Genomic DNA, 19,831 nt, shown 5'->3' on the forward strand with positions numbered 1-19,831 from the left:
TATCGGATCTATACCGCATGCTGTTGGGCAGATACACACATATTCACAATGCAGGAAGGGCGAGGTGGGAGAGGGACTTGGGGCGCACGCTGAGTAATAAGGAGTGGGAAGGCATTTGTTATAGGGCCCGTCATGCTGCGCACCACATGGGATTAACGGACACTCTTACTAAACTGGCCACATACTGGTATTATACCCCTGAGAAACTTCACGAGATGGACCACACACGAGACTCGCTCTGCTGGCGGGGCTGCGGGGAGAGGGGTACACAGGACACCTGTCGTGGGACTGTTCTCACCTGCAGGATTATTGGAACCAGGTTCTAGATGAAATAGATCTGCACTTAGACACCACCATTCCGAGGTTCCCCGCATATGTGCTGCTGGGCTCTCCCAATCCCATCACTTACCCCCTGCGCTCCCACAGAGGAAGGCTGATAGCTATAGCCTTGGGATCGGCGACACAAAATATTCTCACTTATTGGCGCACTACACATGTTCCCACTTTTCAGGGCTGGCTGCACCATCTCTGGTACGTCTTGGGGATGGAGAAACTGTCACTGATTGCTAAAGGGGAGGGCGACAAATATCCAGAATTATGGCAACCCTTCTTAACGCTTCTGGCTTCTGAATTTGGAGAAGTGACCTGCCCCAGATACCTACGCCTGTTGCGGCTGTCACAGCCGGCTGCCACAAACACTGAGGCTTGAGAGACCACTGTTAAGAGGTAGGAAAATGGACCTGGAACAGGGGTGGGGGGTGGGTAGGCTGGGGGGTGGCGGGGATGGGGTCATTTCGTTTGGTTATGGATCTTTTTCCCTTTTTTGGACACTGCTAAGCTGCCTCGATGCGGACCCGATTGCAGGAGCCATTACCTTGATGTGGTGCCCCACTACTCCGAGTCACCACCAATGGTGCTTTGAAGACACTCTAATAACACTTGGACTTCAGGCCAGGGTCCGCAACACGCATATGTCCAAGCACTCTTCTCTCCCTTTTCCCTGTTTTGACCTGTTACTAAAAGCTGTATTGACGCAGGCTGGGCTGAATGTTGACGCCACGCCAGTTTGTGAAGCATATTGGTATGACACACTGAATTTGCAGCGCAATAAACAAAGTTTATACATAAAAAAGGAAGCAGAGAACTCTGGGAGTGCTCAACACCAGCCACACTCTAGATCTGCTCACCTCAAATGTCTGCTTTTCTATTAAAGTGCTCCCTTGTGCTAGGACAAAGCTATACCTTTCTGAAGAGCTCAAATTAGAGTGAAACACTGTGTCAAGGGTTGCTTTTACTCATTTCAGGTTAGCTTGGTTGGTATTTTACCAGTTCAAAGCTGTAATACTGTGCCTTGACAGATTGGCAAGGACAGCACTGTGCTAGTCCTATGCTTAAAGACTTTGCTGTAGAAATGGCAAAAGACTTTGGGCCATACGTATCAACAAACCCTTTTGCGATTCCTAAATAGCGATTTTTAAGGAATCCCTATTTAGGAATCGCAAAATGGTATGTATGAAGAAAATCACAATTTTTTAGCGATTTCCTTAATATTCCTTATTTGCGAATTCGCATTTTGCGAATTCGCAATTAAGGAATAATTCCCAATGCATTCCTATGGGCCAGGAGGCCCATAGGAATGATTGCAAAATAATTCTCAAATTGCGAATTCGCAATTTGCTAATCGCAATTTTAGAATTATTTCAAGGGTGCAGGGGTGTCTCAAAGACACCCTGCTGCACCCCTTAAATGTACATGTGTGTGCATATGGTGCACATACATGCTCTATGGGCATGTGTGTGCATCACATGCCACCTTCAAAAATGCCAAATTGTGCATTTTTGGAAGAATTCGCAAGTTACCATCAACTACAAGTTAGTGGTAATTTGCGAATTCTTAACCATAATCCGCAACACAAAAATGCTACATACATAGCATTTAAGGAATCGCAAAATTGCGATTCCTTAAATGCTATGGCAAAACAAGGAATCGCAAAACTTTACTATTCCTTATTTTGCGAATGTTTCATACATCCTAAAACATGCAAAAAGGCCATTTGCGATTCGCAAAGGCCGAAATATTGCGAATTTCGGCCTTTGCGATTCACAAAAGGCTTGATACATATGGCCCTTTGTCCTTTTCTATCTCGGCGTGAATGAATAAATGAATGATTACATGATTGTATAGCGCATGGCTACCCGGAGGCATCCCAGCGCTTTGAGACCCAACAAGTATTCAACCCCTCAACGGAACAGAAAGGTCTTCAACCGTTTACTGAACCCCAGATGATTAGATTCCAGCCAAATAGAGTCAGGGAGCTGATTCCAAAATTTTGCTGCATGAAATGAAAAACGTTGGCCACCCATGCGTGTCCGTTTAACCCTAGGAACTTTAAGCAGGTTTTTATGATAAGATCTGAGAGATAGCGAGCTCTGCTGGTGATGAAACATGGTACGCAGGAGGGTCGGGCCGGGCCGGGCCGGGCCGTTGCCAGAAATTGACTTGTGGACCATACACATGGCCTTGTACCAGACCCTTTCCTGCCCTGGCAGCCAGTGTAGTGATCGCAGTGCCGCCTTAGCAGAGCTACCTCTCGAGATATCCATAAGAAGTCGGGCCGCACAATTCTGCACGGTCTGTAAGATTTTAATGGTGCACCCAAATACACAGCATTAGCTTAGTCCAGACGAGATAAAATAAGTGTCTGGACTAAGAGGCGTCTGGCCTCGGGGGGAAGAAGGGTCAGGACCTTCCTTAGGAGTCTGAGCAGACCGTAACACGTAGCCGCGACCTTACAAGCTTGCACTTGAAAACCCAGACTCGGATCTAGCCATACGCCCAGACTCTTAATTTGATTTTTCGGAGGGGGAGGGGGGGGCCAAGACACTCCGGCCATATAGGGTCTAAATTAACAGGGGCCTTGTACCCTAACATCATAATTTCGGTCTTTGAACCATTGAGCTGAGAAAAGAGGAGTCCATCCATGCAAGAACCTTACTAAGACAGGGGGACAGATTATTTTCCCCTGACTCGATTGAATTAGTCCGTGAGAGGGAGACCACCAGCTGAGTATCATCGGTGTAGGTGACCAACTGAACTCCCCAGGGAAGGACCACATCAGCCAGGGGCCTCATGTAGTTATTAAACATGGTAGGGCTCAATGAGGATCCCTGGGGAACGCCATACTGCAAGGGGAGCTGTTTAGAAATTGCTTCATCCTCAAACACGGCAAAGGTTCTATCATCAAGAAAGGATTAGAACCATTTAAGGGCAGTCCCCGTGACTCCTACCTCCCTAAAGCTTTGGATCATGAGCCGGTGATTAACCGTGTCGAAGGCTGCGCTGAGGTCCAATAGGACCACTGCAGCGCAGCCTCCAGCGTCGGCAATTTTCCTGGCTTCCTCGACCATGGCAACCAAGGCAGTTTCTGTGCCCTGCCTGCTTCTGAAACCCGTCTCAGTAGGATGTAGGGCTTTGTTGTTATCCACGAACGATGATAATGCGGAATTAACATGTTTCTCCGCAATTTTACCCAACCCCGGCAACAAGGAGATAGGGCGGTAGTTTGCCCAGTCTTCAGGGTCTAGGCTGTTTTTTTTTTTTTTAAAAGAGCCTTGACTCTAGCCTGCTTCCACATTGGTGGAACCAACCCGCAGCCAGAGACGAGTTGATAACATCCCTGATGACTGGAGCAACAGTAGTCGAGGCCAGCTTAAGGACAGATGGAGGCGCAATTTCTGAGGGTGAACCGGATTTAAGATTCCCAAGGAGTCTCTCCACCGTGACTAAGTCGAGCAGAGGGAAAAACTCCAACACAGCAGGCAATACGGGCGCAGTAGAGAGTGGAGTGGGATCCAGTGGCTGAAAAGCTGAGTAGATGTTAGCTACCTTAGATGCAAAAAACGTAGCCAACTCGTCACAGCGTTTCTGGGGGTCCAATGATTCATTGTAGGGACTGAGACGGGTGATCAGTGATCTAAAAATTTTGAATATTTCCCTGGGGGATTTCTCAGCGGAGGCAATCTTGTCTTGATTGTTGGAGGATTGTGCAATTTTGATTCTATTTGTATAAGTCTGTGCTGCCAATCTGTATTTGTTCTTGTTGTCCTCCGAATTTTTTTTCTCCATTTTCTTTCAGCCTGCTTACAGCTTTATTTGAGCTGTTTTAATTCAAGTGAGTACCACAGCTTTTTATTGGAGCCAATGCGATGGCAGACTTCTGTTTTAGGCAGAGTAATATCTAAAAAGGCTTCTAACCATCTATTAAAAGGTGCATTGGCCATTAAGGGGTCCTTGCAGAAAGACGGGGGGGGCTTATTCAGGTTCACTACCCAATCATCAAGAGAGAGTCTAGACCAAATCCGACTCAGTTTCCTGGATAATCTAACTGGATATTTGTGGTCCAGGGTCATCCATGTAAAGGCTAGCAAAGCATGGTCCGACCAAGGGACAAAGATCGAATCTTCCCAATGGAGATTATCCAAGTTGGTAAAAAAGTGGTCAATCAGGTGGCCTGCTATATGGGTAGGTCCAGCAACAATTTGTTTGAGCTGTAGCATCCCAAGCCCTTCCATAAGATCTTGTGAGGAGGAGGCCTCCGGTACGTCAAGGTGAATATTAAAATCACCCAAGATGGAAAAATTGGGGACCGTGCTGGCGAAATGAATGATCGTGTCTTGAAGATTGTCGCAGAAGTTAGTATGTGTTCCAGGGGGCCGGTACACCAAGATACTGAAAAGGTACAAGTAGGGGAAAAGGAGATGGCAAACGCCATACTCTCACAATCTAATAGAGGACTATTGGTAATTCGACATCCGAATGTATTTTTATAGATAATAGCGACCCCATCCCCTCCCCCCTCCCACTCAAACGATCCTGCCTACTAATCGCATAATTTGGCGGCAATGCTCGGACTACATCAGGGTCCAATCCCTTATTCAGCCAAGTTTCAGTTAAAAAGAGACCATCGGGGTCTTGATCTTCCAGCAGCATACAAATTTCACTCACATGGTGGGGAGGGAGCGGCAGTTGAGAAGCTCTAGGGCCGGGGTCTCCAACCGGTCGATCGCGAGCTACCGGTAGCTCGCGGAGACCCCGGGAGTAGCTCGCCTAGTCCTTCGCTCTGATTGGAGCAAATCCGTGGATGGGGCGGGCGAAGGGGATGATGCGACGCGATGACGCTCCTCTCTATTGTCTACTCAAAACGCGCTGGCATCGCACTGTCTGCCATTGTGCGACGGGTGCCAGCACGGAGCAGTAGGAGACGTGACTTCTCCGCCTCAAGCAGCCAGGAGACGAGCCTTCCACTGCAGGTAAGCAGCGTTATTCCGCTGATCCTTCCGTCGCTCCAATCCACCCTCTCTTTGCTCCCAGCAGCAGCATGCCATGACCCCAGCCGCCCCCGCAGATGCCACCAGGACACAGAAAACTGCTCTGACTCACTCGCGCTTTCCCGGTCCTGCAGAAAGAGGTGACTCTCCCTACCCTCTCCTCAAGCCCACCCGAGGGCCCCCCCCCCTCCGCCCGGCGGAGAAGCGGCTGAACTCTGAAGAACACGCGGATGAAAGTCACCTTTTATTTTTCTGCTCCAAGCCCAAATAAAGTCCTGCTGGTGAAAATGCAAAGGGCAGAAAACAGCAGTCTGTCTGACACCTCGTGACACCGTGAGAACCCCACATTTCCCAAACACAGTCTTCTGACTCGGAGGTCACACCCTGGAACCCTAGCATCAGTACCGTGAAGTGCACTATGTTCTTTCATTTCCAAGAGGCTTTTTGTATGCACCTTGCAGCTGCTCCTAATTCACATTTACTCCCGGTTTACTGTTTCAGCACTGTAAATGACCCCCAAAAACAACTTCCATAGGCAGTGCTAGGCTAGTTACCTGGCGCTCCAGTCACTGCGTCCATAACTGATGACACAGCAGGCCCTCTGGGCCCTGAATGGTGCTCTTTCATATGTTACACATCGACACCAATCAGAATGGGAGCTATTTTTGCCTCTTGTTTAACAGCTGTACTTATCCCAAACAGTCACCTTTTACAAGTGTAAATCAGTTGAAACGCCACCATAGTCAGAGTGCAGAGTCAGTGCAGATTCAGAGTGCAGAGTGCAGATTCAGAGTGCAGATGATTCAAAGTGCAGATGATTCAAAGTGCAGATGATTCAGAGTGCAGATGATTCAGAGTGCAGACGATTCAGAGTGCAGACGAGTCAGAGTGCAGACGATTCAGAGTGCAGACGAGTCAGAGTGCAGACGAGTCAGAGTGCAGATGAGTCAGAGTGCAGATGAGTCAGAGTGCAGATGATTCAGAGTGCAGATGATTCAGAGTGCAGATGATTCAGAGTGCAGAGTGCAGATGATTCAGAGTGCAGATGATTCAGAGTGCAGATGAGTCAGAGTGCAGATGAGTCAGAGTGCAGATGAGTCAGAGTGCAGATGAGTCAGAGTGCAGATGAGTCAGAGTGCAGATGAGTCAGAGTGCAGATGAGTCAGAGTGCAGATGAGTCAGAGGGCAGATTCAGAGTGCAGATTCAGAGGGCAGATTCAGAGGGCAGATGGCAGATTCAGAGTGCAGATTCAGAGGGCAGATTCAGAGGGCAGATTCAGAGTGCAGATTCAGAGGGCAGATGGCAGATTCAGAGTGCAGATTCAGAGGGCAGATGGCAGATTCAGAGTGCAGATTCAGAGTGCAGATTCAGAGGGCAGATGGCAGATTCAGAGTGCAGATTCAGAGTGCAGAGGGCAGATTCAGAGGGCAGATGGCAGATTCAGAGTGCAGATTCAGAGTGCAGAGGGCAGATTCAGAGGGCAGATGGCAGATTCAGAGTGCAGATTCAGAGTGCAGATGAGTCAGAGTGCAGATGAGTCAGAGTGCAGATGATTCAGAGTGCAGAGGGCAGATTCAGAGGGCAGAGGGCAGATTCAGAGGGCAGATTCAGAGGGCAGATTCAGAGGGCAGATTCAGAGTGCAGATTCAGAGGGCAGATTCAGAGTGCAGATGGCAGATTCAGAGTGCAGATTCAGAGGGCAGATGGCAGATTCAGAGTGCAGATTCAGAGTGCAGATGGCAGATTCAGAGGGCAGATGGCAGATTCAGAGTGCAGATTCAGAGTGCAGAGGGCAGATTCAGAGTGCAGAGGGCAGATTCAGAGTGCAGAGGGCAGATTCAGAGGGCAGATTCAGAGGGCAGATTCAGAGGGCAGAGTGCAGATTCAGAGTGCAGAGGGCAGATTCAGAGTGCAGATGATTCAGAGTGCAGATGATTCAGAGTGCAGATGATTCAGAGTGCAGATGAGTCAGAGTGCAGATGAGTCAGAGTGCAGATGATTCAGAGTGCAGATGATTCAGAGTGCAGATGATTCAGAGTGCAGATGAGTCAGAGTGCAGATGAGTCAGAGTGCAGATGAGTCAGAGTGCAGATGAGTCAGAGTGCAGATGAGTCAGAGTGCAGATGAGTCAGAGTGCAGATGAGTCAGAGTGCAGATGAGTCAGAGTGCAGATTCAGAGTGCAGATTCAGAGGGCAGATTCAGATTCAGAGGGCAGAGGGCAGATTCAGAGTGCAGAGGGCAGATTCAGAGTGCAGAGGGCAGATTCAGAGTGCAGAGGGCAGATTCAGAGTGCAGAGGGCAGATTCAGAGTGCAGAGGGCAGATTCAGAGGGCAGATTCAGAGGGCAGATTCAGAGGGCAGATTCAGAGGGCAGATTCAGAGTGCAGAGGGCAGATGATTCAGAGTGCAGATGATTCAGAGTGCAGATGATTCAGAGTGCAGATGATTCAGAGTGCAGATGATTCAGAGTGCAGATGATTCAGAGTGCAGATTCTCTCGGAAAAATGCGCGAGTTGATTCGGGTTCAGTAGCTCACGACGATTTTCACTGGCCAGAAGTAGCTCTGACTACACAAAAGGTTGGAGATCCCTGCTCTAGGGAGTACGACTTAACTTTCTAATTTTTAGGATGGAGTGTTTCTACTGATCTGATGGCAGAATTGCCGTGAGGGCAAGAAGTCAATAGCTCCTCAGGCGCGATGGAATGGGGGCATATAGGTGTTACATCTCCTCTCAGGCTCCAAAGCTGCTCCCCCCTATATTTAAGATTACCTGATCTACTGTGTCCCAGAGTACCAGCCCCTGGCCATGTCCTGCCGCTGACAGGTGCAGACGGGCTTTCCTTTGGCGCTCATTCGGCGCGTCCGCTGCGCGGAGACATGGCTGTCTTGATTTAACCTGTCTCAGCGCGAGTCCCAGAGCCTAGTCCGCCAACCTGTGTGCCTCCCCAAGATGGCCACTGTATCTTACCGGCAGCCTCCGTGGGCATAAACGACTCGGCGCCTACTCGGCTGAGTGAGAGCAGTGAATGCGGCAAAATGCGGCGCAATTAAAAGCAAGTATCAACTTGCTAAACAATAATACTAACTGCAAATTAGGCGTTGATGGTACTAGGCTAATCCTATGCTTAAAGACTTCGATAGAAAAGCAGACATTTGAGGTGAGCATATCTAGAGTGTCGCTGGTGTTGAGTGCGCTCTAACAGGGGCTTTTTTACACCTAAACTTGAGAACTACCCAGAGTTCTCTGCTTCCTTTTTTGCATGTATATATATGTTTATACAGATAATCCACAAAGTCGCTCAGGCATGAGGCCGCACAAATCAGCAATTAACCTCATCAGAGCTTCGAACGTTCAGCGCCCGGTGCTGAACGTTCGAAGAACGAATGCTGGCTCAACGGTCGTGCGCAGCACTGGGGAGGTAGTGCTCGTGACGACCGTTGGCCGTCGGCAGCAGTTAAGGGGTTAAGGCACCAACCTTTATTTTCACAAACATGCGGTTTAACATCCCGCCATGAAGTCCTGCTGCCTAACGCGTTTCAAAGCTTTCCCTGCTTCTTCTTCTGAGGCAAATGCTGTAGTCATTTTAGGTGTGTCCCTCCTTCTTACCCCGCATGCTTTTACATCATTGGCTTCCGGTGCGCCGTTTAGTTTGAATCCATTTCGATGCATGCCGGTATCTGGAGTTTATTTTGCACATTTTCTCATACCCTCCAGTGGGTTTGATTACAGTCATTAAGTTTAGGACATATTTTTACCCTCCAGTGGGTTCCAGGATGAGAAGCCGCCTGTTTCATTTCGCTGACTGCCGTGCCCCTGAGAGATGAAAAGGTTGTCACCCCTACGGGCCCTCTGTTTATTTTTCCGGAGTGCAATCCCTCTGCAGCCGGAGCCGCCGCATATTTATAATACACAAAGTCGCTCAGACATGAGGCCGCACAACACAGCAGTTAAGACACCAACCTTTATTTTCACAAACATGCGGTTTCACATCCCGCCATGAAGTCCTGCTACCTAACTCGTTTCAAAGCTTTCCCTGCTTCTTCTTCTGAGGCAAATGCTGTAGGCATTTTAGGTGTGTCCCTCCTTCTTACTCCGCATGCTTTTAAATCATTGGCTTCTGGTGCGCCATTTAGTTTGAATCCATTTCGATGCATGCCGATATATATATATATATATATATATATATATATATATCCGCACTCTCGTGGTGTAATTCAGCAGTTTATTTGCACACAAACGGGACGCGTTTCGGCAAACGTGCCTTTTTCCCCTGTGTCAACACAAACAAAGAAGCTCCCAACATTTAAAGCATTCACACAAGGGTAACATTTTTTCTCATTAGTTTCCCCTTCCGTTCGCAAGGGTTTCGTTCATAGACATAGAGAGCAGACAAAAACATCAATCCCACTCTAGGGGCCATCTTAGAGTTTGTCTATATACAATATTTACATGGAGCATCTGTCTCTATCGTCACTTTTAAATCAAATGAATAAAATGTCATTGCCTCATGATTTCAAAATAATATACTAGCTCTCAGTCCTATTATTCATATGTACAGTCATATGTACAGTTATATCCATCATTTTAATTTTGAATGCATAACGCATAATTGAGCCCTGGATGGGCATCTAATTCATACCACTAAGAAAGTGTTAGATCAAAAACATAATTGAGCCCTGGATGGGCATATCTACAAATTACAATTCAATATATTTTGTATTTCGCTGCAGCGGATATCCACACAGTTTCAAGAGCATATTATACACAAGCAGGGTCCGCAATATATTACACCTTCAGTTACGTCAGAGCCATCTTATCCCAAATGTATTGCTAATTCTTCTTCAGAATTAAGGCCAAAGGGAATAATAGTGCGCAAATCAATTATGTATCTTGATTCGAGTCTACGTAATGTTTGCTCCCTATTGCCACCTCGTTCACTTGCAGGAACGTGGTCAATACAGAAGAATTTAAGTAGTGAACGGTCACTATTGTGACTTTCAGAAAAGTGCCTTGCCACTGGATATGTTGGGTATCTATTTTCAATTGCACGTGCGTGCTCGAAGATCCTCCTCTTCAACGGATGTTTGGTGCTACCAACATAAATTTTCATGCAAGGACATACCAGACAGTATACACAAAAAGGTGTGATGCATGTTAAGAATTGATTAACCTTCTTCGTATCTTTCCTGTCTGGGACCTGATAGGTTAGAACTTTGGTACTACTTTTACATGCCTTGCATTTTGAACACGGTAAGAATCCTGTTATGGCACTAACTCTTGGAACGAAGGGGACTGATTCGTAATGGCTCTTTACTAGGTGATCTTAAAGTGATCTACTGCGTCTAAAGGTAACTTGGGGTTGTTCAGGTAGTTCTTTACCAATTACCAAATCAGCCTTTAATATATGCCAATATCGGTATAGTGTTTGTCTCAGTACCCCAGCTTCACCTGAGAATGTGGTGATAAATCTACAAGATTTGGTTTCACATTCAGTGGGTTGGCGTCTTTCTTTCAACAGACTTTTCGTGGGATTTTATTCACCTTCTCAAACGTTTGGGTTAATAGATCAATCCTGTATCCTCTAACCCTAAACCGTTCAATGGCTTCTTCTGCTGCCTGTTCAAAATCTTCCTTTTTTGTGTATATATATATATATATATCGATCACCTACTGGCAGTAGGTAGTTATAGTTAGGGCCTATTTTCCAGAGGAAATCCGCAAAATTCTATTTGGAATAACTTTGGCGCCAGTTGACGAATCTTCACAAAATGTTCAAAACTTCTGGCCCTCTCCCGTCCGTTCCTAACCTGAAAGTCTCGGGGTGATTCGTCAAGCTGGGGCTGGAAAAAAAAGGGGGTCTCAAAGTGTTTTCCCCATGCAATTTTCCATAGGGACCGTTAATCGCAGCTACAGCCCGAACTGCTGAACGGAATTACACCAAATTTGGCAGAAAGGTAGACCTTGGTTTAGAGTCGTGCCTTTTGCTTAAATGGTGTAAATCCGTTCAGTAGTTTCTGAGAAAATCACAATTAAATTCACATATATATCTATAGCCGCGCAGGATCCTCGCACCCTGCCGAGCAAGAGCTGTATGCTTATTGGCTGTCTGCACTCCAAATCAGGAAGTGTTAGCAGCCATCTTGTGCCTCTGTAGAACCGAGGCACAAGAAACCTTAGAAAAAAATTTGAGGAACGTGAAAAGGGGGCAGGGTAGAAACACCCTGACCCCTTAGGCCTGCTCAGGGGGTCCCACAAGGCCCCCCAAATGATATATATTTTTTTTAAATCAGCAAAATCCGCGCAGGGTGCACGGATCCTGCCGATAATTTTTATTTTATTTTTTTAAACTAAGCGCGGTCTCCCGCGCTTTGATGCTAATTAGCCCCGGGAGGGCCAAGTCCCGGAGGCCCCCTCACTCAGAGAAAAGTATGATTAATTGCAGAGGGCACACGGCGCACAGCCCTCCCTGCGCAAACGCGGGGCCCCCCACCCCCGGGGCTTTTTTTCTGATAAATACCCTCTGTGGGGGGGGCTCAAGCCCCCCCCCCGCACTCCCGGGGGCCGCCACCTCCCCCCCCGGAGCACTAGATGTTCAAATTAGGGGGTCCGTGACCGCCACCCCCTAGGGCTTTGTAAAATATGGGAGGGGGGTCGAGCGGCCCCCCTCTTGGACCCATTGATGGCTCCAGGGACCGCCACCCCAAAGGGCCCGCTCCTGCAGTGTCCCCGGGACACTGTAGTTTGCAATGACAGGGCGGGAGCCTCGCGGCTTTGCTTTATTGAAGCGAGAGCAGGGAAACCTGCTCTCGCTTCGATGAAGCAAAACCGATTGCTTTTCCACATGGGGAGCAGCATGTTAGCTGGTCCCCATGTGGAAAAGCAATGCTGGCTCCCACAGGACGCGGGGAGCCAGCTGGGACCGTCAGGGGATTGGGGACCCCCCACGGTACCGAAAGGAGAGGGCCAGCCCCGGGGGATGGGGTCCCCCGGGCTACAAGTGGCCCGGGAGGGGGGGGGCCATTCGGCCCCCCCTCCCCAAAAGTTACAAAAAATAGCTGGGCCCGGGGGATGGGGTCCCCAGGGCCATAAGTGGCCCAGGAGGGAGGCCACGCAGCCCCCCTCCCCAACAGTTAAAAAAAAAAAAGGGAAAGGCCACACACCCCAGGTCACTGACATCAGTTATTTTCTTTCTGCGTCAGTCAGCGGAGATCTGGAGAGAGCTACCCCCGGTAATTTTTTGACTGACCTTTTTTTTGCCTTTTGTTAGTGTTCTTTTTTTTTTTTATTTTTTTTTTTGTACAAATCTCCTGGTGTGGCAGGGATGTCCACTAGGAGGGCTTGCTTCAAGCCCTGAAGCACCTGTCATTGACTGATGTTAGTGAGGGACCCGCACCTTAGTTTCCTTTGATGCCTGCAGTGCATTCACGACACGAAGATCTGCACTGATTGCCACACCATGCGCTCCAAGACCTTGAAAGTGCGATCCCTCAAGCTCCTTGACACTCATGCGATACCGTGACGGTCTCAATCGTGGTCAAGATGAAGCCTCAAGATCGGTAGGAGGGACCAAGAACCTGGTCGCACTTGAAGTCGTCCGGGTATTCAAGTAAGCCCCACAAGAAAAAGTAGATCAAGCAGTCTAAGAAGTCTCTGACTTCGCCTTTCCGTCATGGTCTTCAGACAATACGAGGAAGCATAGTCATTCGAGGCTTGGCTCCACAGTTGAGCCTGTACCTGTGCCTCCCTGGGAGCCGGAGCTACCTCAGCCCAACTCCGAGTTTTATGAGGCCATGCACCTCATATTTGGGTTGCCCGTCCCCACCGGCATTCTTTCAAGAGGGGCCATTACTGGTTCCCCACAGCAGGATCTGATATTTCCGATGGCTTCATACTTTTTTAGATATACACCCACTTAAAGCCTTCCTCCATAAGGACAAATTCATGATGCTCAAACTAACACAGGTCTTCTCTCCCCTGGACCCTGGAGACTGGGTTGAGGTGTGGATATGCATGTCCTTTTTTTCACATCAACGTCCTGCAGGCCCAAATATATTTCCTGTAGTTCCTAGTGGCCAGACAGTTCTCAGTGCTTCTCTTCGGGCTCACTAGCTCCCCTCGAAAGTGATGGTAGTGGTCGCAGCACAACTACGGAGGTAACTGGCTGTTAAAGGTCGGCTTGCCTCAGGCAGTCGTCCACTCCCTCCTGGTGACTGCAAACTTCCTAACATTGTTGAGGTTCACTATCAGTGAGCTGAAGTCACACCTGACTCTTTGCGGACGCTCCACTTCATCACATCTATTCTGGATACGAAAGTTCAGGACATTTGGGCTATGATCCCAATATTTAGTGCCTAGCGGATCAGGAACGACAATTACACCTTGAGGTGGCACAGGCAGTCTTCCTGCAGCAGTAAAAGAAACCTGGTTCAATTTTAATTATTCCCCCGACGAGAAGGCACATCTTTAGCATTTCTGCACCTTCCAAAGCAACTTGTTGTTGGGAGACACTTTCCATCTAGAGTGTAGCTTAGGACTCCTGTATGCTTTTACGCCCCTCCCTCCCCTGAGTTCTGAAGAAGATCAGGAACAAATGGGCCCAAGTCATCCTGGTGGCACAAGAGTGGGCCAGGAGAATGTTAACCAAAACTCCTGGGCATGACCATTTGTCTTTGTAACAAGCTGCCACTTTGGAGGATCTTCAATCACAGCATCAGGGCGTAGCGTTGCACATGGGTCTGCACACTTTGCATCTCTATGCTTAGAGATTGGGTAGTGACAGTTGATCTCCTTCGACCTGCACCCTGGGGTTGTTAATTTCATCTTGGGGGTGAGGTGTCCCTCCACTAAATCCGTGTATGCCAGCCGTTGGGAGAAATTTGTGGAAGGCACAACACCAGACAAACTTGCCTACCAATGGTAAATTTGTCTGAAGTGTTGCTGTTTGTTCTGTCCTTAGAGCTTCAGGCTCTCTGTGTAAATCCATTTACGCCACCTTCTTCCCCGATAACTTGGTTTTGAGGACCAGAGCTTCCTATTTACCGAAAGTGGTTACTTCTTTTTACATCAGTTAAACCGTCACCCTTCCTGTGCTCTCTAACTAGGAAGACAGACTCCATTATTTGGATCCTAAAAGCTCATTGAGCTTCTACATTGATAGTACCAAGAACCACCCATCCTTTATATGCGTTTTATGGAGCAAAGAAGGGTAAAGCATAGCAAAAATGGACCATCTCCCAATTGGTTGTTTCCTTCATAAAGATCTGCTACGCACCAGCAAAAAACACAGCCCACAGAAGGCTTAAGGGCTCGTTCCACCAAGGCCAAAGCTGCCACCACACAGAGTGCATGTCCTGGACATTTGTCAGTCAGCCACGTGCACTTTTGTACACACATACGCAAAGCACGCAACAGTTGGATCTTTTGAGCGGGGCATTTTGCCCACTTGGTCCTGCAGAACATTTTGTACCATTTTGTACTAAGCTAGTTCACAGTCCCACCTACTGGGGAGATATTATTATAATTCTATCTATTCACTAGGTGAGGAATCTGTGGTTAGAAGTATCCATCAGAAAATCAAGTTACTTACCTTCTACAACCACCTTTCAGGTAGATCCTCTATCTTACCACAGATTAGTCACAGACCATCTCGCCTCCCAGTTCTGTGAACTGGATTCTCTTCCATCTCTAAGGTATCATTATAGAGATATGCACACTGATCATACCAATTTGCCGATGGACTCTGGTGCTTCTGAGGCAGCCTGCTCCCTCGGACGCAGCCAACCACTTGCATGGATGGCTCTTAAATGCGGCTCTGCTATTATCTTCCGGAGCTCAACAAAGTTTTTGCGAAGCTGCACAACGCCACCTAGAGGCTCGCAGGATAACTGCTCTGAAACTTTCCGTCTCCAGTCTGATACCGGGAGATTATTCACAAGGTGAGGAATAACCTAAAATAACGTGTATTTGTACGGTGAGGGATCTGTAGCTAGAATGCCCATCATAAATATTGTTACTGAAGGTAAGTAACTTATTCAGTAGGCATAGTCATGTTATTGCTGTGTCTATTTCTGTTAAGGATTCTGAACTCTGAAAAATTTCGAGCATGCAGATTTAACGGATACCAATGCTGTAAAATTGTAGAGACAAGTAAACCTCACAAGATGACATCAAGAGGTAGAAGGTTCTAGGGCAGTGTGTATCAGTGATGTAGCCCGTTGTCTTTCCTCAGATATGTATCCTTGCACATTTGGTCACCACAATTCAATTCCTCAGTCTTTTTTTCTCCAGTTTTTTTCAGTTGTGTTATGAACATTCGGTTACTCTGAATGCACCCAAGGTTCCCAAACGTGCTTGAGTGAACAGTTGGTCTCTTAGGAGTGAGAGTAAAATGCTTGTACCTACCTCCAACCTAGTTTAGTGACTGCTCATAATAGAGCAGATTAGTGACCTTTGGCTTGGAGGAGTACAGGCTTCTCGGCTTGTTTGCTGCTATGAGCCTTCCTAACGGTCCCTGTCCCCAGTAGCTGCTGTAGTGCCACTCATTGCTTGTTGGCACCAATGAAAGAGTTTCTTTGCAGGCTATATGCCAGTATTCGCAAGGTTGTTTGAAAGGCTACACTCCCCTAAAGGAGGGCATCCACTTACTGGCTGGACTACTGTCCCACATTTCACTACAAAAGGTTCTCACAACTTTGCAAACATCCGTACTGTTGATCTCTGGAAACCTTACTTTATTTCCAAAACTGTCTGTGCCTGTCGATGATGGGTCTTACTACTTAAAAACAATAGGATCTGTGGGGCTGTGTTGAGTGAAGCAAGTAGTGGTTATTCAAATCTCTCAACCTGATTTTTATTTTCTGTAAACTAGATTATAAACATCAGAAAGAGTTAAAAAAGAAAACAACAATTAATAGCTATAAAAAAAACCACACATTTTATAATATCCTCTAGAGATAAAGTGTGACAAATTTTTAATGCAGAGAATCCTGGAAAGTATTTAATCAAAATACATTTTCTTAGGGCATCTTTGAATTGTTTGTGCATGTTTCCCTACCTACATATTGGACATTAATTTCTAAAGAGCATCCCAGCTTTACAAGAAATGTAAAGCTTGCAGACCTTGCTCATGCCAGTGGTTTTCTTACAGAATATATTTTAATGATGTATATTAGTAAACATGGACAGTGGACTGCACATGTTGCTGTCTACCTCTCAACTAGGTTTTGCCGTGATAACATGCTAATTGGTACACATGTTTGTTTGTGCCTGGAGCTGTTGTGGCTTTTACCTATACCAGATAACAATTTTCTTGTTAATGAGGCCTCTGAATTTAAGAGATTTGTGGGAAGGTTTGTTAAAATTTAGTGCAGGAACCAAAGGTACGATGCTGCATTGTGCTCTGAGGTGCGAACAGCTCCATATATACTTAGATAAGGCCCTGCTTCTCTCTTCCTCTGCATTGCCCTTTTAAGCTGCTTAGCACCACTCATACTTCTTTGCACCATAATGCAAAGGTGTGTATGTGATGTCTAGAATAGGGTTTGAACCAAAAGTGTACCATTCCATTACAAACAGCTAGTCTAACTCGGACCTTAAAACGTTTAACACATTGTATGTGTACTGTACAGTGCAGCCCACATCCCGTGTGTGAGGAAATTAAAAAAATCCGCTATCTTTAGGAGGTTCTATTTCTGAGCACAAAACCCTGTCTACAATTTTAAGTAGATGGGGCTTTGCATAAAAAACCATGACTGGTAGTTGGGGCATGATGTACCACCCATGGTACAAACCACTACTTTGTGTCACTTTTAGGCTACCTTTCAGAGCAAAAATAAGTTTTCAATGGAAAGTACCAAACAAGGTAAATCTTGCATCACATTTGTTGACTTTGCACCTGCACAAAATGTTGATAAATCTGCCCCTTGGAATGTTATTACTGCAATCTGCAACCTGGACTTATCATCAAATGCTTGTCACATACAGATCAGTGTTGAGTTCTATTGCTCACTTCTGCCATCACTGGTTTGCTGGTAGCTTATATTGTTTCATAATAGGAATTGCAGAAAAATGTATACATAGTGGTATTGATCTTATTTCTGCTTACGGGCAGATGTGAAGGTGTGACTTCCACTTAGCTATCTCACCTTCGGTAAAGACTTGAGCTAAGGCTGAGTTTGGTCATCTTGCATTACACACTCATTTATCCAGTAAGAATGCTTGATATCATGCCTCGTCTACTGTTGTAGTACTAGATAAACATGTTAGTGTGAAGTTGTACTGCAAACATTGTGAACCTAATCATAGCAATGCCCTTCACTCACTCATCGGAAGCTTATTTTTAAGTTCAGTATCTGAATTTTTTTCACATGGAATAAAGTGAGTTCTGTCCTTGTAATGACGTAAGCCGCCCTCTCCAGTTTAGTTTTACATTACCCAATATTCTGAGTAAGGCAGATTGAAATTGTGCTTTGACAATCAACAGCAGAATAGTAATTCTTGCTTTGTTTGGCTGGAAAAATTGTATTGATTCCGTCCAGATGTCCTAATAATTTTTAATTCAATGCTTCTAAAAGTGCCTCCAAGAATATCATGTATGCTGCCTAATGTTCTATTAAAGATTTTTTTCTTTACCTGCTTGATTCTAGGTATGAGATTATTACAAATGGAGGAGTTCATATAAATCACAGACGAGTAACAAATCCAGAAGAAGTTCTTGTTGCTGGACAGCATATCCTCAAAAATGGACTTTCGCTGCTGAGGATTGGAAAGAGAAACTTTTATATTGTTAAATGGCTGCAGTTGGCAGATAGTGAAAGTATACTGAATTAATACATGGATTTGGACTCTTCAAACTGTCACAAAGAAAAGTTTCATTCCAGTTGTCAATAAATAGCATGACTGACGAGATGTGCTGTGCTTCAAAGAATTTCCTGTTACACATGGGGAGAGTTATTCCTCCTACCCACGAGAACAAGGAAATTGATGCCCTGTGAAATATCATTGGATACATTTTGATGCTGTTGTTTTGATGTGTAACCAAGAGAACTGCCTAAAAGAAGGTTGTCCAGAACAATCCTGTTTCTTTCTTTTCTCCTAAATAACGTGTAGTCAAAAGCCTCTCTAAGATATCCCCCCCCATAGCCCCAACCTACGATCCTATTTCTTGATGCAACGAACTGGCTGAATTTTTCTTTCAAAAAATCAACAAAATATATTCTTCCTTCGCAGCCACCAGCCCAGAGACTATCACTGTCATATCACCTCCTCCAAGCGCTACAGAACACCCTCCGCGGGTTTACCTGAATGAATTCCCTCCGCTAGACCTGGAATCACTCACATCCCTTGCACTTCAGGTAAAATCAGGTTCTCCCCTCGACCCGGCTCCCCCTCAGATGATGAACATGGCCAACCATGTCAACCTCCCCATCCTCATGGGCCTACTCAACAGTTCCATGCAAAGAGGAGTGGTCCCCCCTCCTGGAAACAAGCAATGATGAGAGCATTGTTTAAGAAACCCAATCTCAATCCCACAGACCCTAACAACTACCGTCCAATCTCCTTGCTGCCATGGGCAAGCAAAATTCTGGAGAAGTACATCAATATCCACCTCACCAACTACCTTGAGGAGAATCTTCTACTGGACTCCACCCAAACAGAATTCCGTCACAAACACGGCACAGAAACGTCCCTTTTAGCCGTCACAGAAGAATCCAGGAGGATCTTGGATCGAGGGGGGTCAGTGGCAGTGGTCCTCCTCGATCTAAGCGCCGCGTTCGACACGGTGTGACATAGAACCCTGTTGTCCCGACTATTCGACCTGGGAGTCTCAGGAAACGCCCTCGACTGGCTGAGTTCCTTTCTCAGCGGAATTTATTTTTATTAATTATTAATTGAATTTATTGAGCGCGACAGCTACCCATGAGGGTTTCCCGGCGCTAAGAGACAGATCAACAACCTTTCAGGTCTTCGGCGATTCCTGCTCCACGAGCAGACCCCTAAACTGCGGTGTACCCCAAGGCTCCTCCCTGAGCCCCACGCTGTTTAATGTGTACATGAGGCCACTGGCTGGGGTCGTCCAAAAATACGGTATCAAGATCATCTCGTATGCAGACGACACCCAGCTGGTGGTCTCCCTGACACAGAAAAACTGCGGGCTCCCCCAATCCAACCTGGCAGCCTGCATGGAGGATGTTAGAAGATGGATGACAACATCATCCTTAAAACTCAACGGCAACAAGACCGAGATAATGATCCTCGGCACCCCTACTCTCATCGCCTACGACCAGCTATGGCCTGCAAGCTTAGGCCCACCTCCAACCCCGAAGGAGGACATCAAAAGCCTAGGAGTATGGCTGGACAAAACGCTCACCTTCAATACCCAGGCAACTAAAACAGCAGCAACCTGCTTCGGGATTATCCGAATGCTGAGAAAGATCCTGCCGATTTTGCCCTTTTGAAGCTAAGCAGGTTGTTATTCAGGGCCTCATCCAGTCCAGGCTAA

The 19,831-nt window shown here is 46.7% G+C and overlaps 1 protein-coding gene across 1 annotated transcript in view; it reads left to right on the plus strand.

Annotated features, from left to right (window-relative positions):
• YARS2 (tyrosyl-tRNA synthetase 2) overlaps window positions 1-18,235 on the plus strand; it is a 47,636-nt gene extending 29,401 nt beyond the window's left edge. The window contains exon 5 of the mRNA XM_086952762.1: window positions 17,976-18,235. Within this exon, the coding sequence (XP_086808888.1) occupies window positions 17,976-18,159 (184 nt within the window). The 3' untranslated portion in view covers window positions 18,160-18,235. The remainder of the gene's footprint in view (window positions 1-17,975) is intronic.
• Window positions 18,236-19,831: the final 1,596 nt, after the last annotated feature.

This window comes from Lissotriton vulgaris, chromosome 1_2 (assembly GCF_964263255.1).
Source record: "Lissotriton vulgaris chromosome 1_2, aLisVul1.2, whole genome shotgun sequence".
In the NCBI taxonomy this organism is placed as follows: Eukaryota; Metazoa; Chordata; class Amphibia; order Caudata; family Salamandridae; genus Lissotriton; species Lissotriton vulgaris.